Source organism: Cavia porcellus, unplaced genomic scaffold, assembly GCF_034190915.1.
Source record: "Cavia porcellus strain 051 isolate PalLab524CR breed Dunkin Hartley unplaced genomic scaffold, mCavPor4.1 scaffold_9, whole genome shotgun sequence".
In the NCBI taxonomy this organism is placed as follows: Eukaryota; Metazoa; Chordata; class Mammalia; order Rodentia; family Caviidae; genus Cavia; species Cavia porcellus.
In genome coordinates, this window is record NW_026947492.1 from 69,075,601 (window position 1) to 69,101,882 (window position 26,282).

General features: G+C 38.5%; 1 protein-coding gene and 2 pseudogenes across 1 annotated transcript; all 3 read left to right on the forward strand.

Moving 5' to 3' along the window:
• The first annotated feature begins 268 nt into the window (after window positions 1-268).
• Window positions 269-4,580, forward strand: LOC100714094 (eukaryotic translation initiation factor 3 subunit J-like; annotated as a pseudogene).
• Window positions 4,581-8,653: 4,073 nt separating this feature from the next.
• On the forward strand, window positions 8,654-13,924 carry LOC100716237 (olfactory receptor 52H1-like). Its single transcript, XM_023563114.2, has 2 exons — window positions 8,654-8,665; window positions 12,980-13,924. The coding sequence occupies exons 1-2, from the start codon at window positions 8,654-8,656 to the stop codon at window positions 13,922-13,924; spliced, it is 957 nt and encodes a 318-aa protein (XP_023418882.2).
• Window positions 13,925-19,651: 5,727 nt separating this feature from the next.
• LOC100733581 (olfactory receptor 52H1-like) lies at window positions 19,652-21,130 on the forward strand (annotated as a pseudogene).
• Window positions 21,131-26,282: the final 5,152 nt, after the last annotated feature.

Consider the following 26,282-nt stretch of genomic DNA (forward strand, 5'->3'; position numbering starts at 1 on the left):
CGTTGTCTTTTGTCTCCCCCTACTCTTCTTTTTTTGCCTCTCTCCTATGTGCTTTCTGTGTCTCCTTTACTTGTTTCACACATTCCTATTTACAGTGCAGGAATAACCAAGTGTATAATGCTCTGATATGAGTGTTTGTGTCTCAGTAGGCTAGACGTACTCCAGAAGCACAGGGAACCGAGTGTCATGTGAAGTAAGGTTATAAACAAATGAAGAGAAATAATCTTGCATTTAACATACAAAACAATTCCATTTTTTAAATCCCGCAATGTGTATTTGCTTTTTAGAGAGTCAAGTTTACTTCTATAATGGCACATGTCTTAAAAAACAGACATCCATGCCTTTGAGCTATCCAGATAATTCCACATCATTCTTCACTTTTTATTTCAATAACTACTTTCCTTGTGAAGTCTTACCTAACTTCTCCAGGTAAGCCAAGATCCTTATTTTGGAGGTTTGGTTTACCCTGTGTATATGTCCAAATATGCACAGTGAATTGTAATGATCTTGTAGTTTATACCTTGGACTGTAAACACTTTGAAATGGAGTGTGTATGATTCATATTTGTACCCATAATATATTAAAAATGCCTGGCCCACAATACACATTTGAAAAATAAATCAGTAAAGTTACTTTCATAAACCCAGACCACACACCTCTATAACACACTGGAATGGCTGCTAAATTAATTAGCCCTCAAAACCAGTGATTAATAAGCCAGATCTCACTGACACAGTTTAGCATCCTGGAGGTAAATCAGCTGATCAGCAATACCTTCTTCTCGCACTTTTGCTGTGACATAGAGATCACAGAATAGTCTCTCTGAGTGCCTTGCAGTTTAAACTGATCTTCGACTCTCAAGTGATTTTCCATCCTCTTCATTGCCACGATCACACAGTGCAACACAAGTGAGACCACCATCCTTCACATTCCTTTCAGGTAAAATCAGCACTGGACTGCTTGCAGTCAGTTTGGTCAGGATGCAGGAACAAACACATGGGCAGTTCTGTCACTTCCATAGGACAGCTTTTCTTCAGAAGCTGGGGGCTGCTTCTTTTCATACTCTTACTACTAGATGGGGTCACACAACTAGCTACAACTGAAGAACTAGGCAGAAGGGATTGTGTGTGTGTGTGTGTGTGTGTGTGTGTGTGTGTGTGTGTGTGTGTGTGTATCACTTCCATCCTGAAGTACTTAGATATCTAGTTTAGTTCCCAGGAGGCACATACTGGAGACAGTAGCGTTTAAAATTACAGGGGTTTATAACTCTTAAGTCCATCCTTGGAGGGAGCCATCAGAAAAATCATTCAACCAACAATAGTCTCATTTTTTCTTATCTGTGTGAATAACAATGTTTTGCTGTGTTAAACAACTGAAACTTTGAAGTTATTTTCTTACTTATACATTGAATTTTTCTGGCTCTCAAAACTTTTAAATAATAATAATCACATTTAATATTTTTTGTCTGTTTTGAGACAGGGTCTCATTATACAGTTCAGGCCGGTCTTAAGCTGACTTTGTAGCCCAGGCTGGTCTTGAACTCACAATGATCCTCCTGCCTCAGCCTCCCAAGTGCTGGGATTACAGGAAGCATATTTCATTAATACAATTTTATAAGGAGTAAATGAGCTTTATTTGGGGTAATTTAAGCTGCTAAGAGCTCTCTGGAGGACAATACTGCTACTCATAAGTTATCTTCTAGTTAAACCCTCCTCCCTTACCCATTCTTTGAAGTTTTACATTGCAGACACTGATGAATGAAATGGTCTGTCCTGGAGTAAGTCGCAGCTTCTTTCTGCTTACAGGATCTCTGAACACAGCTCTCATGTTCACCTGTTCTAGAGTAAGGGCAGTTGATATCTAGCTCTACTCAGAGTTTGGAGCTCCCTATGCTGCTCGGCACTAAACCACCTAGTCTTTATGACCTTCTGGTTCCTCTTGTTGCTTTAGTCTAGATTTTGTCGCCCAGGGATCTGATCCTCAAGGTTGGATTTATCCATAAATTTCCCTCAGTCCGTGATCCACAATGTGTATCCACATACACATTGGAAAAGATGGTACTCACCTGTGCTTCCACTGTTCTCTGAATGTCTCAATCATTCACACACAATTTGTTTCATTGCTGTGGGTTGTAGAATTCTGGACTCAACATTTTTGTCCATGAATTCACTAAAGAGATAAAAACAAAAAATTGAGTAGCAACACTTAAAAGGATGCCTGAAGTATTTTTCCAAGCTTTGAATTGCAAATCAATTTTAATTACTACCATATAGATGGTACATCCAAGACACCTTCTTTACCATTTCCATTTGCTTTTCTTAATGTCCTAGTCATATTGGGAAATTGTAACTGCCCAGTGAACAAATGAGAAAAAAAAATAGGTTAGGTAAATTGAAAAAGACACTGTTTTCCCTTTGGGGTTGAAGTTGACCAAAGCTGTCAAGGCTAAACTGGAACATGCTGGCTTATAGGATACAAGGGAAGACTTGGTAGAACAATATGGATGATTTACAAACTAGACTGTCTCTATTTTGATTCAAATCATGCATGGTAATAAAATGTTTTCAGGTCATTTCTCAGAAAGAGAAAATGGAAATATTCGTTGAATGACTTGCAAAGATTTTTTTAAAATCTTTTTCAGACAAGGTTTCACTATGCTATGCAGTTCAGGCTGGCCTGGAACTCATTTTGCAGCCCAGACTGGCCTCAAACAGTGATCCTCCTGCCTCAGCCTGGGAGTTTTGGGATTACTGGCATGTTCCACCATATTCAGCTTTCAATTCGGTTTTTTGATAGTATTCATTTTCCTTATTTTTTATTGTTTCTAGTATTTGATTACAAAAATATAACTAATTAATATTAAGCAGATTTTGATTTGTAATAATAAGCATTTATTGATTTTTTTCAAAGTAAGTAAAGAATAATTTTGGGTCTTTTAATATTGATTACTGAGCTGCTATTTTTATGCATTTAGTTCTTATATATAATGGACTATTCTGTTCCATTTTTCTATAAGCGTGCTGCAATTGGAGTGTGGCTAGCTTTATACTGGACTTATATACACGATAGACCTATTTTTCACTTGGTGTTTTACATTTTAGTCTTAGCTCTTTCAAATATTCAGCCTGCTAGATTCATTTATTTTTAAAATATCGGAGGTCATAAAATAAACTAAGATGTTAGGGATATGTGCATGGGTACCATTTATGTAGTTCTATGTAGTTAAATTTCAGTTTGGGCAACTTTCTGTGTTAAAGAGTCTATTCCAGATCATTGTTTTGAACTAAGCTCTGCATTAATCCCCAGCAGACCTAAGAAACCAGAATGGGGTCACTTGTGCTGAGTACCATGTGATCAAACTGAACTTCTCTACTGGCTAGTGCCTTAAAAAAAGATTATGGTCAACTTGAGTCAGTGAAGTAAGGAAATCCTTTCTGTTTAACTTTTTTTTTTATTTTAAAGGGTAAAGAAGCACAGAAAAATCAAAAGGCGATCAAACAAACAAACAGCAACAATCAACAGCATCAACAACAGTGATAAGGGATTTCAAAACAAGATGATAGGAATTTAACCGTAGTTGTTACACTGCATAGTGTGATCTGCAAAACTGTTACTCAAGCTGCCAGATACAGGCATACAGAATTGATCAAACCATGTTATTTCCCTTGAGCCTTCTGTTTCACTCTTTAAGAAGAGGCCCTGTGCTGGCTATGGAAATTCTGCTCAGTGAGTCACCCCTGCCACTCAAGCCCTCCCGCCCTGCTGAGGCTGCGGTGATAGAGGGGCTAGGGAATCTGATTCCTGGGGCGCAGAGGCTGTGGAGGTCCTGGAGGGAAGATGGGGGCAGGGGCGCCTCAGGGGTGGGGGCTGGGGGGTGGGGTGGGGCTAGAGCATTAAGGATAATGGATGATGATGATGATGAAAAAGCTCCAAAAAACAGGAATCAGAAGGAAAACCAAAGGTAAACATTTTATAAAAGAAAAATATAGCAGAGAATCTAAAAGAGAAAGAAGGACAACAGGAGAAAAGGCAAGAAGAAATTAAAAAGAGGTCAGAAGAACCCGAGGAACCTAAAGTGCTAACACCAGAAGAACAAGTAGCAGATAAACTGCGCCTAAAGAAATTAAAGGAAGAATCAGATCTTGAATTAGCAAAAGAAACTTTTGATATTAATAACACATGAAATAGATACTACGAATCCATCTTCAAGACATGATTTCACAGTTTGTCAAGTTACTAAAAAATAAAATTAGGCAGTATAAAAAGTCACTGTATTATGCCAGCTTTTTGGAGGGAAGCTATGAGATGTGTGTATTTGATTGAAAACTGATGACTTGAAAAAGATTACGAATTCATTGTCTGTGCTTTGCTGTTGGAAACAGAAGTAAGCAAAGCAAAGCAAAACCAAAAAGGAGAAGAAAGGTGTGGTTCCTGGAGGGACATTAAAGGCTACCATGAAAGACAGTCTGGCAGATTATGGAGGTTATCATGAAGGATATGCACAAGACCATGAAGACTTCATGGGGCATTTTATCTTCTGGAGACTTCTGTCTGTGGCCCTCAATCCCTTCTACATGTAGCACAACTTCTTTCCTTTCAGTTCTGCCAATCAGAGGTGCAGTACCTTTTGTGCTGGTTATTTAACCCCTTGGCCCTCAGGTGATAATGTGCAAATGAGGGAACTTGGATCTTGTTGCCAAGGGGCTAAAATCAAGGAACTTCAATTGCTACTAAATCATAGCTGAAAAACAGATCTAATAATGTTGTCCTTGTTGCTCTCTGATTCCATAGCAGCATTCACTAAATTGGAAACAAAGGTTGCAGCATGACAAAATTAATTATGTGGTATTTACCAGCACCATTTTGTAATACAGCCTTACCCATACTTCCTTGAACTACTTCCTAATTTGCCAAGAAAAGCAGATTGTAATAAAGGCATGGTGTGCACCTAGTATTAACATTGCTTTATCTTAAAAAAAAAGAGAAAACTTTGAAACAACCAATGTTTTTGTTTCTGCTTTCTTCAACCATGTTCTGCCTATAAATCCTGTCTCTTTTTCTCAGCTCACTGGAATATTTTTTAATAGCCTGAGGTGTTCCCCATCTAGCATCACAATCAAAAACCAATTACGTATTTACATTTCTTTGATACTTCTTCTGATACTGCATTCAATCAATATTTCAAATGGATTAAATTGTACATTGATTGATTTTCAAATTTTGCTTTCTTCACTCCCCAGTTTCTTTCTCCCTCTAATTTTACTAATATAAATACTAAACTTTATGAATTTCCAGAGAGTTAACTTTGTGATATTGCTGTTGAATACTATGCCATTGGTAGTAGAGGTAAAATTTAGTGGATGTTTACTATAGGTTAGTATTTGGTTTTTCTTAGTACTCGTACTATAATTATATATCTTGCATCTAGGTTGAGAGAGGTACTTTACTAGTTCTTAGAGAATGTCAATATTCAGTTTGCCTTGGACATTATAATTGATGCTGATTTTGTTACTATAGCCAAGGTGACATAGTTGTGCTATTAATTCATTTTCTTGGGATGCGAGTAATTAAGTCATCTTGGAGTCATTAACAATACTGTGGCTCATTCTTAAAGAACTGGATGCTGTGCCAAACATACTTTTCAGATGAAGAAACACAAATGACCAATAAACACATGATAAAATGTTCAACATCACTGCCCGTTCAAAAAATGCTAATTAAAGCAACACTGAGATTCTGTTTTACTCCAGAAAGAATGGCTACCATTAAGAAATCAATCAATACTAAACGCTGGTGAGCTGTGGGGAGACAGAAATCCTTATTCATTGTTGGTGGAAATGTAAACTGCTACATTCATGATGAGAATTAGTATGAAGAGTCCTGAGAAAAACTAAAAATACAAATTCCATTTAACCTAGCTATTTCCCTTCTAAGTATGTCCCCAAAAGTGTTGAAGACATCGTACCTTGGTGATGCATGTATACCCATATTAGTAGCAGCAAAATTCATAATATTGCAGTCTTGGAAACAGCCTATAAGTCCACGAATGGATCAATGGATAAGGAAAATGTGGTACTGTACTAATGTGCTGTAAAGGAGGATAAACTTGAATCATTTGTAGGCAAGTGGATGCACACTGAGACCATTAAGTTAAGAGAAATAACAAAGATACACAAGTTTAATTACCATATGATTTCTCTTATATGAAAACAATAAATTATACATATAGAATATGCTGTATATAATATATACAAAGTGAAAATAAAAGGCACATAATAGGAAAAAAGAGAAAAAATTATTTTAATCCAGCATAGATAATGTGCCCAAAAATGTATCTTGACTTAGAACTCTCCTATATGTTTGATATATATATGGTCAATAAATGCATGAAAAAATATTCAACATCTTGGATCATTGACCATTTGTATTTCCTCCTATGTGAAGTATCTGTTCATTTCTCTTGCCCATTTCTTGAGTGGCTAATTAAGTTTAGATGGTCTAACTTTTTTGAATTCTTTGTATATTCTAGATATTAGTCATTTGTCTGAGAAGTAGGTGACAAAAATTTTTTCCCATTCTGTAGGTTCTCTCTGTGTCTCTGTCTCTCTCTGTCTCTCTCTGTCTGTCTCTGTCTCTCTCTGTCTCTCTCTCTCTCTCTCTCTCTCTCTCTCTCTCTCTCTCTCTCTCAGTGGTACCAGGGATTTAACTCACAACTTCATGCTTACTAGGCAAGCACTTTTGCCACTGAGCTATACTAATTGATTCTTTTGCTGTATGGCAGCTTCCTAGTATGATACAATCCAACCATATGGAAACCATTGTGGATAGTTTTCAATAAACTAAAATTAGAAATTCCATGACTTAGCTATTCCCCTTCTAGTTATCTTCTTTGAAGAACTTAAGATATCATACTGTAACGATAGATGCACACCAGTGATTACAGTGACACAATTTCCTAGTAGCTAAATCCTGGAAGCTGTATACCCATAAACAATGGGATATATATCTCCCGATGTGTCATATTAAACATTATTGCCAACATCACATTGAATACAGTGATGCATGTTGGAATTCAGATAAAAGTTATCAGTGTACCTTAAATTAGGATGATTATGCTGGGTTATCCAGTATGTGCAAATGCACAAATAAGGCTTCTTAAAAGTGGAAGAGGATAATGTGACTATGCCAAAAAGAAAGAGCATTGCAAGTTTGGAAGACAACAAGAGGCTTCTGTTAGGTGGATATGTAATGTTGGGAGCCGCGGCCGAGCCTGGTTGCCTTACTTGGCAGACGTGAGGCCTGTAGGAAAGAGCAAAGCCTGAGCTAGATTACCCCTCCCATCGAGTGTGCTAAGATGGCGCTTATCTCCTGCTTCCTGCTTGGTAAACAACCCGCTCTGTAAGATAGTCTGCCTAGCAACAACTGATGTTAGCCAATCAGCCCGCATTACCCGCTTTGAACTGATTGGCCACTGTAACCCTATAAAAGTGAGTGCCTCTCCCGCCACGAGAGAAGAAGCATGGAAGGAGCCGCGGAGAGCGGACTGGTAGAGGCTTCGGGACAGACTGTAGAGGGAGAAGCACGAAAGGAGCCGCGGGGAGCGGACCGGTAGAGGCTTCGGCCGGGAAGAATCCCAGGGCAGACTGTGCGGAGAAGGAAAATAAAGAGAGCCTAGCCACTGCCAGATCTTGTCGTGTGTTCTTCCTGCCGGCCGGGAGCGACACCGACATCTGGTGGCCCGTACGGGGATTGATCAACCCCGAGATGCGGCGGTGGACTGCATTCTCCAATACAGTGCTGCAGGACAGGTGAGTAGAGGATAAACCTGGGCCCTGGGTGGCACGCACCTACAGGGTTTTTAGACTCCTCTCAACCTCACGCGTAAGTGGCAGGTTTCTTGGGCCTCACGCGGTGAGTATGAAACATAACACCAGAACTTAAGGTAATAAAAGAGTGTAAAACATAAACATAGAAGTAAAAATAACAGAAGATATATTAAAAATGGGAAACATTCCCCCACGTCCTAGCACCCCCATACCATGTCCATGCGAGTCCTTCGAGGAAGCAATTAAATCCATACCCTGAGATAAACTACCACCCGCACTTATGCCCCAAGTCCAGAGGTATTAGCCTGGACACCGCTACCGAGACCATCCTAGAAGCCACCCACAAGGCACTTAATTTTACTGACCCGAATCTGGCCTCTGATTGCTGGCTGTGTATGATGATGGGAGAATCTTGGCCGCTGGCCATACCAGCTGTCCACAATACTAGTGAACCTTCTAATTACAGTCTACCCTACAACTGCTCACGTGGGCCTCCCTTTCAAGTCCAATATATACCACAATCTAATGCAACCTGTCTCTTAAGGATACCACAAAATAATAGTTATGACGTCAATGTCGGGGTACTGACGGCCGACTGTGACCCCTTACATAATATAAGTGAAGCCTCATTGCTGCTATGTGCGCCCACTGACAGAGTATTCGTTTGTGGTAATGGTCTTGCTTATACCAGCCTGCCCAGTAATTGGACTGGCCAGTGCGGCCTGGCTTATTTGTTACCAGACATAGATGTTATCTCTGGGGACCAGCCTATGCCCATCCCGGCTGTGGACACCTTTATAAAAAGACATAAAAGAGATGCAGTGATTATGCCTCTCTTGGTTGGCCTGGGGGTCTCGGGAGCCCTAGCGGCTGGGACTGCAGGTGTGGGAGTTTCACTAACTAAATATACCCAATTATCTCAGCAATTGGTGAAAGACATGTCTCTTGTCGGGGCCACCCTTCAAGAGATACAAGATCAAATTGATTCCCTTGCAGAGGTTGTTCTGCAAAATAGAAGGGGCCTAGATCTACTCACTGTAGAAAGGGGAGGTATCTGTATTGCCTTACAGGAAAGATGCTGCTTTTATGCCAACAAGTCCGGAATCGTTCGAGACCGATTAAAGAAACTGCAAGAAGACCTAGAAAAGAGGAGAAAAGAACTACAAGACAATCCCTTTTGGGGAGCCTGGAATGGCTTGCTCCCCTATGTTTTACCATTGTTAGGTCCCCTGTGCTCCTTGCTGCTGCTTTTGCTTGTAGGGCCATTCTTGCTCCGATGGGTTACATCATTTATTAATGGGCGCCTTGCGGCGGCCCTGCATCAAGTACGCCTGGTTGCCCATGCGGCCCTGGCAGCAGCCCGTGATGGGCACAATGACCCCCAGGCTTACGCATGGCTCGCTCGACTGGCCTACGACCAGGTCTAGATGTGGCGGGTCTCCCGCATTCCTTCCCTAATGACACCACACAGCAGGGTAGGTGAGTCAATGACGGGTAAGAGCGTGCCTCCCCAGCACGACTCAACCTAAGCCAGGCCCTACCCCATGGCGCACGAAAGCCGCTGGATCACTAGATTCCGCCCCGAATCTAGATGCCTCTCCAAAGGGGATCATAAGGAGAGACGTGAGCGTATGCCTATGTGCACCCAGGTTCCGTCTGACCTATCCCTGGCCCTGGAAAAAAGGACGAGGGCCTCAAGGCCTTGGTGGACCCTGGGACGGCCGCCCGGGTTCCAACCCAAAGGCCTGCGGTGGGCCTCAGATACAGGGCGTAGGCCTCTATGCTCGATCCAGGATGGGCTGCGATGCGCTCGTTCTTGTAAAATAAAATAGGGGGAGATGTTGGGAGCCGCGGCCGAGCCTGGTCACCTTACTTGGCGGACGTGAGGCCTGTAGGAAAGAGCAAAGCCTGAGCTAGATTACCCCTCCCATCGAGTGTGCTAAGATGGCGCTTATCTCCTGCTTCCTGCTTGGTAAACAACCCGCTCTGTAAGATAGTCTGCCTAGCAACAACTGATGTTAGCCAATCAGCCCGCATCGCGTGCTTTGAACTGATTGGCCACTGTAACCCTATAAAAGTGAGTGCCTCTCCCGCCACGAGAGAAGAAGCATGGAAGGAGCCGCGGAGAGCGGACTGGTAGAGGCTTCGGGACAGACTGTAGAGGGAGAAGCACGAAAGGAGCCGCGGGGAGCGGACAGGTAGAGGCTTCGGCCGGGAAGAATCCCAGGGCAGACTGTGCAGAGAAGGAAAATAAAGAGAGCCTAGCCACTGCCAGATCTTGTCGTGTGTTCTTCCTGCCGGCCGGGAGCGACACCGACAATGTAACCTCAACACATTGTGTTTAGCCCTTTGGGCATGTGGTGTACTTCTGAATGGCAGAACGCTAAGATTTCTGTTATCTTAGGCAATGTAGTTTATAGCAATTGTTTTATTACACTGGCTATTGGATACCAGTATACTGTGAATTCAAATAATATGTTGATTCTTGTAAATTCATTGTGATATTTTAATCTATTACTGGGAAAATTAAAAGAAGCTAAATGAAGCATAGATACATTTATAACATTTGCAGTATATATGTCCAACGTTATTAACATATCATGTTTGTGTTTATGCACTGAAAAACTAATCAGCTTTCATGCCAGTGCAGAGTGCTGAGAATGGATAAGAAAAAATAGAAGACAAAGTTGAAGGACTCACGCTGCAACATGAAGAATGCAAATATTTTTCACTATATGTATATAATATTGGTTCATTTATACAAATAAACATTAAAAATATTGAAAGAACAAGAACATTCTTAGGCTTCTGCAAATATTGTCTCAGTTGATTCTGTTTGAATATATCAAGGGCTGTGTCTCCCAAAGATTCAATATCCACAGGCCATTAAAACTGTCAGGTACATTCCCTCTCGACAGAAATAACTTACTATGATTGGTGCCAGCCCTCTGGAGGACATGGGAATAAAGGGCCCCCATCTAACCTGAATAATGTTTTGGGAATAAAAAGAGATGTATAAATGTTCATTTAGCTCATTTAGCTCTTACAAGAGTCTTTGCCATTCAAAAATTTTTATTCTTTCCTTCTAAATAGATTCTTTCCAACAAGCTTGGTAACCAGGAGACAAAAGAGATGTGGTGAGTTTAAAACCACAGTCAATTCATGACAGAATGTTTAACAGGTCTGCTTATATCAAGCAAAATGATAACCGGTAATTTACTCTGCATCCAACTATTGCCTGTACCCTGAAGGGCATGGCCTTTGTAAATACCTGTGATTGTGTTATAAGCAGACAGAGTCTGGCGAGAGACTCTCAATTTCTTGTGGAGACCAGAAAATGAACAACCAGAGTCACAAGCAGAAACTCCGAAGAAAGGAGCTCTTTGGGCAAAAGAAGGGAAATCAGAATAGATTTGATTATAGCAATTTGGGTAGGATGTTTTCTTTTGACTCTCCATTGTAGTTGTAATGATTTGTTATTTATTCTCCCCCTCTTTAATGTATCACTTGTAACTGAGGAAAAGCATTTTCTATTATGGGGCAGTGAACCTGTGCCAAGAAGCTGAATTGCAGTATAGCCTAAAAGAAAGTCTACTTACTCTTCTGGCTACAGAAGATCACTTAGCCATCATTTTAGGGAATATTTTCTGGATACCCTGCTTGCTACACATTATATGAGCTCAGCACCTATAGGACTTCAGCCAGCCTCAGCCAGGAGATATAACTTAGATTACTCATACAGGGTCTGCCTTTGGATATGGAAATGTTAAGTTTCTCATAGATAGAGGTGATGTGTTCATCTTGCTTAATTGAGAGTTCATTCAATGACAAACCTAAGAGAGAAGCTCACTTATGTACAAATTTGATCTGAAGAGATACTACAAAATCCTTTAAGGATTCACTCATTCTTCCTGTAGACAAGTGTACTGATCCCTGCAAGCACCCCAATACAGATTTGTTATGATTTTCTTGCAAAATATACTTTCCTTCCTTACAAGCTTTTCAAATAACTTTATAAGTTTATTGGGAAGAGTAAGAGCCAAACCCCTTCAAAAGTGAGCTCACAGTGGCTCATACTCTGTGAGGCTTCTCCAATACTCTGCTTGCTTCCTGGTATCACTGTTTCTGTCAGCCTTCCTGATTTGGCTTCCCTTTTCAAAGCAATCTGTAAACTGAATCTCAAACTGGAGTTAATATTCAAAATGCATTTTCTTTCTTTTTTTTTTTTTATAGGTACTGGGGATCGAACTCATGACCGCACACTTGCAAAGCAGGCACTTATGCTGCTGAACTAAACCCCTAGCCCCTCAAAATGCATTTCAATGCAAAAGCCCCTTTAAAGGCAGACTCTGTTTAATACAATCTTCTTTAGATTTGTCACATAGGGTCAAAGCACTGGAAGGCCAAAGAGGAAACCTTTTGGATCAAAAACTGTTTTATCTTGACAGCTTTCTCTGTTCATCTTTGCTTAGGAGAAAACACATATTCTTTTCTCTGAGGTAGGTACTGTTAGACTCACTGATAGGTTGTCTCTCCCACTGACAATAGGGAGCTGGGATAATCAGGGTTTAGAATGTTGCTTCTGAAGTCTGTATATCCCTCTGAGCTCACTGTCCTCTGCTTAGATCTGAGTGATGTTGTTCACTTGTCACCCTGGGTTTTTTAATATAGTCCTCCTATGTTCACACTCCTACAAGCTATGTCCTAATTTGAACCATTTTTCTTCCCCTATGAAACAAAGCTTCCCACACCACCTCCAGTACTAGAATCTGCCCTTTCTGTTTCTTTCTTCTTTTTTAAATTTCCTCCATATGCTATCAAATTCATTGTCTGAAACAAAATATGTACTGTTCAAAAGTCTTAATCTCTTTTCTTCATCCCGTATATTTTCAGCATGTTTATTATTCTCTTTTCCTCTCCTGCTTCTCTCCACTCTCCTTTATTATTGTTTTTTTCTCCTATTGGACTTGTGTTTGTTCTCTATAATCTGCATGTATCCAGCAGGTTAGGTAGAAGGTCAATAAAGGCACAGAATGGGGCAACTGCGGACCCAACAGTTTCCAGCAGTGGGCGGAAAATGTAGCTTTCATTGCTCATCGTGACAATTGATTTTTCTGCAGTGCTCAAGAACCAGTGGATCCCACACTGCAGAGAGCATGTATAACTTGAGCTGTTACAACCCCAGTTCCTTCGTCCTGGTTGGAATACCTGGTCTGGAAAAGTTGCACATCTGGATTGGGATTCCCTTCTGTGTCATCTATATCGTGGCAGCTGTGGGCAATTGCATCCTCCTCCACCTCATTGCAGTTGAGCAGAGCCTCCACGAGCCCATGTTTTTCTTTCTCTCTATGCTGGCCAGCACAGACCTCATCTTGTCCACTACCACGGTGCCCAAATTACTCAGTATCCTCTGGTTTGGCTCCCAAGAAATAACCTTCTCTGGTTGCCTGACTCAGATGTTTTTCCTGCATTTCAGCTTTGTCGTGGACTCAGCTATCCTGCTGGCAATGGCGTTTGATCGCTATGTGGCCATCTGCTTCCCCCTGAGATACAGCACCATCCTGACTCCACAGGTAACCATCAAGCTGATGGTGAGCATTGTCACAAGGAGCTTCGGGGTCATCCTACCAGCTGTTTTCCTGCTAAAACGGTTACCATTTTGCAGCACACGCATCATCCCACACACATACTGTGAGCACATAGGTGTTGCTCGACTTTCCTCTGCTGACATTTCCATCAACATTTGGTATGGATTTTCTGCACTGCTCATGACTGTCACCTCAGATGTCATCTTCATCGCTGTTTCCTATATCTTCATCCTCCATGCTGTCTTTCAGCTCCCATCCCAGGGTGCCCGGCAAAAGGCCCTGAGCACCTGTGGCTCCCACGTCTGTGTTATCCTCATGTTTTACACACCCGCCTTCTTCTCCATCCTCGCTCATCGCTTTGGGCATGGAGTTCCTCGCAATGTGCTCATCCTGTTTGCCAACTTCTATGTAGCCATCCCTCCCGCTCTGAATCCTATCATTTATGGCGTGAAGACCAAGCAGATCCAAGACAAATTTTTTCTTCGCTTCTCTTTGAGGAAGACACAATGAGTATTCCCTAAGGGAGAAACTGAGATGAAATCAATGTCATGAAATTTTGTATTAGACATGAAGATACAATTGTAAATCTGTAAATTCTATGTACATGAAATCCAAACTTTCTAACCATGCATGAAGTATAGGCCAGAGAGAAACAGTGGAAAGAAAATTTTTTATGTTTGTGGAAAATCAAGGGTTTTCTTTAGTTTATCCTTTATGTGAAAAGGTGATGATGAATTCCGAAGAGCACCAAAGCTAAGAGGACTAACTCTTGCTAAATTTGAGGATATTTTAAGGATAGATGATACTTCCTGATGTGCAGCTCATCCTTATTATCATTATTATTTTCACAGCTTTGGAATTAAAAGCATCACCCCTGCCTTCCCTTGTCAACTGGCTATCAATTGTCTTTACTAAAATTATCAGATGAGGAGCTTCTTGTTTCTTCAGTCTAGGTTCCAGGCATTGATATCTTCTCCTCTATGCCTTTTACTTGCTGTACTGTTTCTCTTTTCTCACCTCAAATTTCATGGAGTTATTTTTTTTATTTAGAGAAAAAAGCAAAACAGAAAAAAGGGTAGAAATAATACAGAATTTAAAAAAGACAGTAAGAAATCACTAGTTGATAAATTACATATTGTTATCTTAGAAGTAGTTGTTCAAGTTACAAAATGACATTGTAAAAAATGAACAGACAAGCAAACAATGACATCACAAACTATTCTGTTTGATAAACTACTTTTGGAACTATTTTTTCAATTGCATACTATAGAGAAAATATAATTTATTTTTTACAACCCTTAGATGGTGTTGTAGGAACATTAATACAACTAACTAAAACCATTTTGTAGGAGTAATGTTAAATTAGTTTAAAGATGAAGAGACAGAGACCTACAAAATTGCAGAAAGATAATTTATAGATGCAAGTATCTAAACCCAGTTCTGAATAATTTTGAATTCCAAACTCTTCAAACACATATTTCCTGGGAATCTACTAACACAACTGGCTTATATATGCCTCAAAATGAATTTCTTCATAGTAGATCTGAAAAGTCACTTCCTTTACTGTGAAAATTTTTTCTTTTTAACTAGATATGGTGGTGCAAACCTGTAATTCCAGCAGTCTGAGAGGCTGAGGCAAGAGGACTGCAAGTTCAAGGCTAGCATGGCCAATTCAGTTAGACCCTGTCTCAAAATTTAAAAAATGTAAAGGGCTGGAAGTTAGATTAGTAGTGGACTGCCCCTGTGTTCAATCCCAGTTGGACCTTCCTATTCCACTAATGTTCTCTTTGTCTTGTATCTTCCTTTCTGGTAAATGGTATCTTAAAAAAAAAAAAAAACCATGAATGCCAAGCCTGAAGCCTGTGGGTAGTATTTCATTTCTCCTTCAAGACTCACCAGCACAATTAGCTCAATAGTTGAACTGAGTATTTGAGTTTGAGGTGCTTATGTGTCATTCTGGTAGCTATATGCATCACATTCTCAATGCATAACATTGAGCTTGATTAGTCCCCAATCCATTATGTTTCTGATAATGTTTCAAAATGTTTTTTGAAGAACTTTCCTCCTAGTCTCATCCAACTTATTCTTAGAGTGAGAATTTTACAGTTTAGAAAAAAAATGTGTCACTTTGCAACTTGAAGCTCTTCAGTGATTCCATTGTTCTCAGAATTACGCATATTGTACTTCTTTCAGATCATTGAAAGACTAAATAAAAAAGTAGTTTTTTGAAATTTCCATTCTTGCCTGTTACTTACATCACTAAATTTATGGGTTCTGGGAATATGGCTCAGTGGCACAACGCCTGCCTATTAAGCACGAGGCCCTGAGTTTGATTCTTGGTATAAAAAATATTAAATGTATGTATTTATCTTTATTTACACTTTGTCTGCCTTTCACTTCCCTGACTCTTTGGCTCTTTGAAGTAATTTCAGTAGTAAAGGTTTTCTTTCACATTGTCACACTCAAAGTTATGTTATTTTACACAAAATAAGATTTGGCATAGATGTGGTGTGTGCAATGGAGCTGAATGGAAACTGCCCACACTCCTCTTTGACAATTGTCCTGGGATAACAATACATTCTGTTTAAAATCTCCACAGGAAATAATGTCATACATTCAACCATGAAGATCGCATTAAAGCAGCTTTGATACTACATTTGATACTACATTTGATCTCAGGTCTAACTGAATTGGCCATGCTAGCCTTGATTATTTTAGGCAAAAGACCAAGCATCTTTGAATAAGAAAGTAAAAACTGAACTTAGCATTCTGATATGAGATCCTATGTGTGTCTGTGTGCTTCTGTGTTGATATTGTCTTTGTTTTCTGTAGCACTGCACTTTAGAAGCTCAGAAGAGACTTACACAGTGGCTGCTTTCTTTATGCTAATGCTAAAAATGATCACATTTATTTATGTTTATTTTTCCAACAACTACTTTATGTGTTCTTTGAAGGCTAAAACTTATCATTTTCGTCTTCCTACAGTCTGTCCAATGAAAATACCTGGCATGCAATGTAGCCTCAAAAAATGTGTCATGCATATTGATACCTCATCAAAAATCTTTTCCACTGAGACGCTACTCTCAAATTCACTTTTCCTCCTTCTCTAACCAGCTAAGAGTCCATTGTACATCATTTTAGCCACATTTTGTTTATGTCCTAAACACCTTTCTTTCTTATATGCTCAATTAAAAAATATATTTCCAGAATTGTACTAAATTCGCTCAGTATTCTAGAGAATTGGTAAAAATGACTTCACAGGGCAGGAAGATATATATATATATATATATATATATATAATTACTATTTTTAGTGAGGAATTGAACTCAGGATCTTGTGCTTGCCAGGCAGTTGATTAAGCTGCTGAATTATATTCCCAGTCCCTACAACTGTTAATGAGTTAATATCATACAGCCACTCTACATGCCTTGATTCAGCTTCCTCAGTACATGAAATGTCACATTTTATCTTTCACTATTCTTTGCTAGGCAACTCCTATTTAGGCCTCAAATCTCTTTCCTGAGATATTCCTTCTTTAATCTTGTATTCTAAATTATTGTCTCATATCTTTTAATAGTATAAGTACTTGTAATTTCAAGATTCATCATATCTTTGAGGGTATGATTACTTACATATTTAATTTTTAAAGTATCTTTGTCTTCTCTCTATTAAGGCACTGGGTTAGTGTCTATTTTGTTTTATCTTTGCTCCCATTTCTGGCAAGGAGCCTACCATTCAGTCGCAACGTAATACACACTCAATAAATATTTTTGGTGCTGGGAATCACAACAGGATAAACAATTTTTTTCTTTTGTGTCTTGAATTGAATTTAGAACCTCTGCCTTGCCAAGCAACCACTGTGTCACTGAGCCATATCCCTGGCCCTTTGTAAACATTACTGAAAAACTGGAAAGAATTTTATTTAAAAATGAATTTTTATTATGCCTGGTGAGAATCTACCTGGATTTGTAGTTTAGCCTAAATAGAGGAATTGGAAGAAATCATGAAGACTTATTTTCTCTATAGATCAGGTGATAATTGTTTCACCACCAGTTCTTTGCAATATGTGCTTAAGACACGTATTTTCAAATTGTTACTCCTCTTTAATAAGCATGTGATTTGATTCCTAAAAGACTTAAGTGCTTTGTTTCAGTATGAAGGAAGAAGTGAGATGAGCAATGAGTAAATTCTGATTTTTGGCCACTAGCCTCAGAAAGCAGACTTCATCATTGGGTGAATGGAAGATCTTGTGGATTTTTTTTTTTGTCTTTTTCAGACACGGTCTCACTATGCCATTCAGGTTAACCATGAGCTCACTTTATAGCTAAGCCTGGTCTTGAACTCTCAATGATCTTCCTGCCTGAGCTTCCTGAGTGCTGGGATTATATGCATGCACCTCCATGACTGGCTGGTTTTATGGAACATTTTACTGTTGACAGAATTAGATAAAATATCCAGGTAGGTTATCTGTGATTTTTATATACACATGTGTGTTATTTTAGAGACTACCCTACACAAATAAACTAGTAGTACTCTATATAATGTACTCTCAATAATGGACCTCTATGGGAAGATCATAAGAATTAGCAATCAAGCCCGGTCATGAAAAAATTAATTGAAAAGGACAGTCTCTTCATAACTGCATATGTGCCAGTTATAGTGAAAATGTCTCCAGAGCTTTGTCACCTAAAGATAGAAAAAATTTATTTCTATTCAACAAGCACTAATAGTCATCCACTATGATACAGCCAAAGATTCAGAAGATAAAAGGTTCCTATACAAGGAATTTTAGGAGTTCTAGACCAGGCCACAGAACACAATAGCTCTAACTCTTATGGAGTTTCTTTGACAAGTTGCTGGTCAGTCTAGAAGAAGGCCCTTAGAAACTGAAGCATAACTGACATTGAAAAGTACAACCCTTAGCAAGTTGTGTACTTTGAAACATATACAGCTCTATCTCTTTGTCTGTTTCTCCTTGCCCTGTTTATTATCACAATGATGGCATAGAAACTAGAATTCTTCCTCAGGGCAGGTCATAGGGACTAGGACACTCTGCCAGTGAAGGCCATGAAACATAGTGAGGTCATTTGAAATAAGCCATAGAGTCTTCATTTGGAAAGGGACCTACTTAATAGCAAGACGTAAAGAAATGCTAAACCAAGGGTCCAAAGAACATGTGAGAACATAGCCACTCCCTCTACTTAATATTATTAGATCATACCTTTTTTGTCCAATCACGTTTATACATCATTGTCCATTCTTCACTAAACCTAAGTACAAAATATAGTTTTCCCTGAGCATTTGGGTCTTCATTCTTAAATCTACTGAGTGAACTAAAACTTTGAGTAAATAAACTTCTTATGCTTTTCTCTGGTCAATTTGTCCTTCATTATAGGAATGTTTGCTATGAATGTTGGAAAGTAAAGGGGAGATGTAATCCACATTTTTGTCTTTATGCTGCTTTCTTAGATGCTAAAATACCTGCCACTATTAATTGGAGCTGAACACTATTTTGTTAAGTTACAAACTATTCATTTTGTTGAATCTTTCCTCCTAGCCTACAATATGTTAGTGCACTGGGACCTGGTCTCCCTGGCTCAGAGGTCCTCTGTTTTAACTTGCTTTAATCCACAGAGAAATTGATGGAGAACAGTTGCATTGCATTCTGGAATAGGTCTTAGGATATTATTCCATGGCTAATTTTTGGCAATGCACACTCATTCATTTAAGGATGCAGAGGATATATTCATATTCATATTGTTATACTCAGCGTAAAAACACAGAAAAGGATAGGCAATGAATTATTCTATTTCATGATCAAGGCATTACTGAAAGACATTTCTTGTGTTTAGCTAAGCACTGAGGGGCACTGAGCATGTACAGGTGTAGGATAATTTCATAACACTATAACCAGTCTTAGGAGAGGAGAATAGTCCCCAGCAATCAAATAGTTCAGTAAATAAAGGAGAGTTAAATATATTCTAATGTAAAAAATCAGGACTTTGTGGTCAAAAGTAGTGTGATCACACATAAAAATACTACTAACAGATTAAAGAAAATGTACTGTTTGAGATGGATAGGGTGATCCCATGAAGAATGGAAACCACATGTGCTGAGGGCTTTCTATCGAGCAGCCCAAGATGGAAGATTAAACATTTTATTGTGTTTAAAATTTCAAAGGTGGGTAGACAAGGGGCTAATTTCCCCCTTTTTCTGGTTTTGGTAAACTTTTCCATAATGGTACTGAGAAATAAGCAGACCATTAATATGAAGGGTGGAGAAAGAAAGAAAAGTGACCGCAGGATGAGCTCAGGTGTTAGTTGAGCCTCATTTGTGAAGTTCCTTGTGATTCTACACAGTACTTACTACAATTTGCCCTGGGTTGGTGTTTCACATTGAATTTTGGCCCAAATTCTTAACTTCTAGCTAAGTAGATCTTTCTTTAATATCATTTCATGCACACATTATCTTAGAAAGCTTCATGGATTGTTGTTAGGTAAGCAGGACTGGGATTGAGTTATTTCATTGTCTCTGGGAAAATATTACAATAATACTGTTATTAGGTTTTAAAATTATGACTGAAAATTTGGCAGCTGTTGCTTAGGAAAGAAAAGAGTTGGGAGATGATTGATCATTTCCTACAAACTGAAAGAAAGAGAATCATATTGAAGAAGGTTCAGATGTGGATGCCTGTGAATGACTAACAATCAGTCACAAAGTTTTTGCTTTCAGTTTATGAGATTCACCCAGCCAGGACCATCATTGCCACTTTCAACTTGATCAGCTTCAATCCTGGCCCCTTCATCCTAATGGGAATCCCAGGGCTGGAGCAGTTTCACACGTGGGACAGGATTCCCTTCTTTATTATCTACCTTGCGGCCCTCACAGGGAATAGTGTTCTTCTCTGCCTTATTTTCAAGAATCGGAGCCTTCACGAGCCCATGTTCTTTTTCCTCTCCATGCTGGCTGCTACAGATCTCATCCTGTCTAACACATGTGTACCAAAAACATGTAGTATCTTCTGGATGGGTCCTCAGGAGATCACATTTCCCGGATGTCTTACTCAGATGTTTTTTTCTGCACTCCAGCTTTGCCATGTATTCTGCTATACTGCTAGCCATGGCATTTGATCGCTATGTTGCTATTTGCTTTCCGCTAAGATACACCTCTATTCCCACATATCAAATTATCATGAAGATTATGATGGGTATAATCTTCAGGAGCTTTTGTATCATCTTCCCATGTGTGTTCCTATTAAAGTGGCTACCATTCTGCAGAACACTTATCATTCCCCACACATACTGTGAGCACATAGGTATTGCCAGGCTGGCCTGAGCAGATATTTCCATCAATATCTGGTATGGCTTTGCTGTGTCTATACTGACTGTCACTTCAGATCTGATCCTCACTGGAATCTCATATGTTCTCGTCCTTCGTGCTGTGTTTAATCTTCCATCTTGGGCTGCTCGACAGAAAGCCCTCAGCACATGTGGTTGCCATGTTTGTGTCATTCTTATATTCTATACACCTGCCATATTTTCAGTTCTTACACTTTGTTTTGGTCATAATATTCCTCACTCTTTCCACATCCTTTATGCTAACCTTTATGTGTCCATCCCTCCGGCGATCAATCCAGTCATTTATGGAGTAAAGACCAAGCAGATTCGGGATAAAGTCAAACTACTGATTTTCCCTAAGGGGATGACAAGAGGCTGATGGATTAGGAAAGAAGAATATGTAATGATATTAGATCAGCATTACCTATTAAGATGTCATTTTCTCCAAAAAAAGCTGTTCCTATCATCCAATCTTCTCTGTCTCATTTCTGTTGAGCTCTTTTTCTGTCAGTAGCTGTCAGTTTGTCTTCTTCGTTTTGTTCTCTGCTCTAATCGTTGTGGCCTCCCCGCCCCTATTTCTGGGTTCTTTGCATTTTTCTTTTTTTAGAATATCCTGCAATACTTTCTGTAGGGTTGAATTGGTGGTTGCAAATTCCCCCAGTTCCTCTTTATCTTGGAAGCACCTCGTTTTTCCATCAATTTCCAGGGACAGTTGTGCAGGATATCTCAATCTTGGTTGTAGATTATTATCTTTCAAAGCTTGAATTATTTCTCCCCATGCTCTTCGTGATTTGATGGTTTGTGAAGAGAAATCTGCTGTAATTTTGATGGGTCTTCCCTTGTAAGTGATCTGTTTCTTGTCTCTTACAGCTTTTAATATTCTGTTCTTGTATTGAATTTCTGGAATTTTTATTATTATATGCCTGGGTGTTTCTCTGCTAGGGTTGTAGGTAGCTGGGGTCCTGTATGCCTCATACATTTGAGTATCTTTACCTTTTGCTAAATTAGGAAAATTCTCCTGGATTATTTCTGTGAGTAGCTTTTGTAGTTCACTTGTTTGTGTCCCTACTTCTTCTTTTATGTTCTTAATCCTTAAGTTATGGCTCCTCTTATCATCTTCTTGTCTTTGTATTATTGCTGTGTGTTTCTTTGTTATTTTTAAGACGTTTTTCATTTCATTCTCCCATGTTTCAAGTCTGCCCTCCAATTCAGATAGTCTGTCCTTAGTTTCTTTCAAGCTGTTATGCCAGTCTTGGGTAGACCTCTTGATTTCTTGATAGTCCCTTTGCACCTGCTTCACATACTCAATGCTTTCTCTGTTTTCTCCATCAAGCAATTCTCCCCTCTTTTTCTGTTCTTCCACTCCACCATCTGCTTTTTCCTGGGTGGTGCTTAGCATTTCTCTAACTATTCTGCATACTTCTAGCTTCAGGTCATTGATAACTTCATTCCTGAATTGGTCTATGAGGCTCTCTAAATGGCGCTTAATGTATATTGGTACAGTGTCCACTATTGCCTGATTCTCAGGATTGGGGGTCGAGGAGGTAATGCTGATCTAGTACCATCTTGTTTTGAAGTCTCATCTAGCTTTTATTCTTCTGTCTCCAATGGTCTAAACAGGTTATATCTTATTGGATTTTACTATGTACGATAGTATAAGGAAAAACCTTTTAGAGACAAGGAGATTATACAGAGACCATTGTTCATTTTCTGTTAGTCGATTCTAAATACTCTATAATGCTGTCATTCTCTTAAATGGATTTACATGGTTTTGATATACTTAATGCTACAGTATATGAAGTTATACTCAAGGACTTCAGGGAGGGAGTCAATATGGTAACTATTTTTGGGTCAGGATTAGCTGGTGGTGAAACACTATTCTGCTTAAATAGTTATGTTTTGATCTGCCCTGTTTCGCTGTTATGCCCTCTTTTTTTTTTTTTTTTTCAATCTCCACTCCATTATTTACTTTTTTATTTTTATCCATTTAATTACAGGGAAAAATATAGCAGGATATAATATAGTAACCCACTTTGACTTTCTATTATCTCGATTTGAAGCCCTGTATTACTCTCACCATCTTGTTTTTGACTGAGGTTCCTATATTCTGTTTTGCTGGATAGTATCAGGTTCGAAAGTTTAGGCATCAGCTGAGAAGATCATGAGATTCATTATAACGCCCATTCTCGTTGACTTTTATCTACTTCTGAGGACCTACAATGTCTCCAATATTTTGGTTTTGTCGGTTTTATTCTTTACGGTTTTGTTCAATTGTATTACAACTAATGATATAGGCAATTCTATTAGAAATAGCGGGAGGCATTATGGTAACCATTGTTGATCACCTTGTATTATGTTTTTATATTATCTATTATGTCCACCCTTTTGACTTGACCGATTCTGTTCTGTTATGTCACATTTGGTTTTACTCTCTTCCAAAAAAGCAATAAGAACCGTGGGAGCAATGAAACCCAAAATGTGTAATAGTCATTGTACAAAAGAGAGGAAAAGAAAGTGCTCTAAACTATATAACTGCATGTATATTTAAAAGTATAAGATAGAAAATGATATCACAGGGTTTTGTTGGATCATTGAACGGAACTGTTTGCAGTATCATTGATGGAATGTCCACTTTACAAGCTTTAATTTTGTGACTTGAACAATTATTTCTAAGATGGCAATATGTAATCCATTAACTAGTGATTTCCTACTGCGCATTTTTTTATTCTGTAAATCTGTATAACTTGTACCCCTTCAATGTTTTTTTTCCTTTCTTTTCTTTTCTCCTTAAATAAAAATTAAAAAAAAATATGTAATGATATTAGTTTTGGAGTAGTTCTGTTTTTTAGAATAAAAATTTCCAACATCTTGGTGTAAAATTGCATAAAATCCTGGAAATTTATTATAGTTTGTTGAAAGCAGTGAGAAAAGATGAGCAGGTAGATTTCAAGGGAAGCAATAAAAAGTTGAAGACTTGTTTGAAAAGAGATCAGAGGCAGGGCCAGGCATTTAGCTCAGTGGCTCAAACACGTGCCTGGTAAGTATGAGTTAGTGAGTTTGATGCTCGGTACAAATCGAGATATATATATATATATATATATATATATATATATATATATATATATATATAGAGAGAGAGAGAGAGAGAGAGAGAGAGAAAGATCAGATAGTAGTTTACATTTCATTTTCAGATAAGATCTGTAGAACATCATATAAGTAGATGATTCTTATAAATGAAATAAAAGAGGTGAGTAAAAACCTCACAATTTGGCAAAAAGTCTATAGAACTTTCCACATAAAAACTCAGTAGAAATAACAGTGAATATTTATGCTTTTTAAGAATTCTTTGCAGGAAATTAATTTTTCCAAGATAGTAGTTCTCAAGCTTACAGTGGGTATCAGAATCAACTGGAGAATTTAAATTTCAGAGCTCCAGTCACTGTCATCCATCAGTGGACCTTTGAATTCTTTAATGATCTTTCAAGTGACTGTGAAATTGTGACTGCTTTCAGATCAGAAAAGTTATGGTTCTTTGCAAAATTCATAAACTTGGCTCTTTTAGTAATTTTTCAGATCTAAAAGTGATGTATGTCTCCTTCATTGCTTTTTTGACCAACATTATTCATTCACACTAAAACTTTTCACTTTTAAATCTCATATTATCAAAATATATTATTCATTTCCTCTCTACTTGTATGTATCTTTTGAGCCAGGGTCACTCTTTCTTTTTTGAAGAGATTTGGCTTTTGACATACTATTGTTTCCCCCAGAACAGAAGACAACAAAGCAAAAAACTCAATTCTTGCTATAATTCTTAGTGATTTTCATGTGTATATTAAAGGCTCTTTTATAACTTGATATAGCACTGCATTTTACAAAGATGTCTCTGTGCTATAACCTGCTCTTTATTTCTGCATTAATAGAGGTGAAACATCATTTTCTTGAATTTTGACATAGAGTAGAAATTCCTTGACAAAAATATCCAGTAGAAGTGACATTCTATGGCTTCTGAGAGTAAGTCATAGAAATCTTTTCAGTTTCTACCTGGGTCTCTGAAAATGTTTGATTACTGTAACTCCCTTTAGACTCTAGCTACTGTGTTGTGAGCATTCAAAGCAGTGTGGCGAAACTATTTTCTAAAAATTCAAATGAATGTTCCCAATTCAGATCACAGTCAGTAACTGCCAATTATGTCAGTAAGCCATCAGTTACATCCAGTCAAGTTAAAATTTCCAAGACTTGTAGCAGAAATATGGAATTTTTTCTATAGCTAATGTGCTAGTGAATCTGGCCAAGGAGATTCTGAGGTAGAGTACTAAAAGTACTAATATTTTTATACCACATACAATGAGACAGAAAAGGAGATACAAACAAAATCAGTGTTTAAGAAGAATTTAGAGTAATACAAACAAGAATTAAGTTAAAATATAAATAGACCCCTTCCACTCCAGGATCTCCAAATGGTAAAAAGCTTCTCAAGTTAAAAAAATGGCTCAGCATAATACAACACTGTGAGAGTGAGATTGTAAGAATGTTCACAGTTAACCTATCTATAGGTTAGTATTGCCATCATGTTGATTGTGTAAGTTGCAAATAAGCTATTTATTTACTTTGTTGTTCTTAAAATTGATACTAACCACAAAAACTAAACTCTGTACAAAGAACTAAACTCAAGAAGCCATATTTACATTTTATTTTTTTGGGTACCGGGGATCGAACTCATGACTGCCTGCTTGCAAGGCAGGCGCTTATGCTCCTGAGCTAAATCCCGAGTCCCTAAAATGTATTTTTGATTAATTCTCAATAATTGTATGTGTTTATGAGGCACAGTGAGGCACAGTGTTACATTGTATAAAATGAAGCAAGATCACATTGGGGGTGTACTCGTCACCCTAAACTTTTATCATTTTTTTGTTGACTACATAAAAATCTGCTCACATCTATTTCATGATATGCAATGCATTATTGCTAACTATATTCACCACAATGTGCCATAGAATAGCAGAATTTAGTCTTCTGACATAACTGTTACACAGTACTCGCCAACCAACATTTCCCTCTGCTCACTTCCCTTAACTCTCTCAGTCACTGTTAATAACCACCCTGCTCCCAACTTATGAGATCCATACTTTGAATTAATCCCATAATGGACACAAGAACTCAGAGTTGGTAAATGTTTTTGGTTATAGGAAAAGATCCATAATATTATGGCCAGAGAATGTAATGTTGCAAGTTTTACTTTCCAGGAGTGGCCAGAACAATATCTTGCATCCCATTAACTTTTCTGAAACAATACCTGCCGCTCCAAAAAATCTGATCTAATTCTCCTCTTTTTATTCTGGCAAGCACGCAGTTATGATTTTGATCCCCTGTATCCCTGAGAATAATAGAAAAATAATCTTGAAGTGACGAGCCTGGAAAAATAGAAATGGAATTTGGTGATATTCGTGGCATGGTTATAAGAAACTTTACAGCTTTCTCATAGCTGTGTTTACATATTTCCTTCTTTGATACTTTATGGTACACAGGTA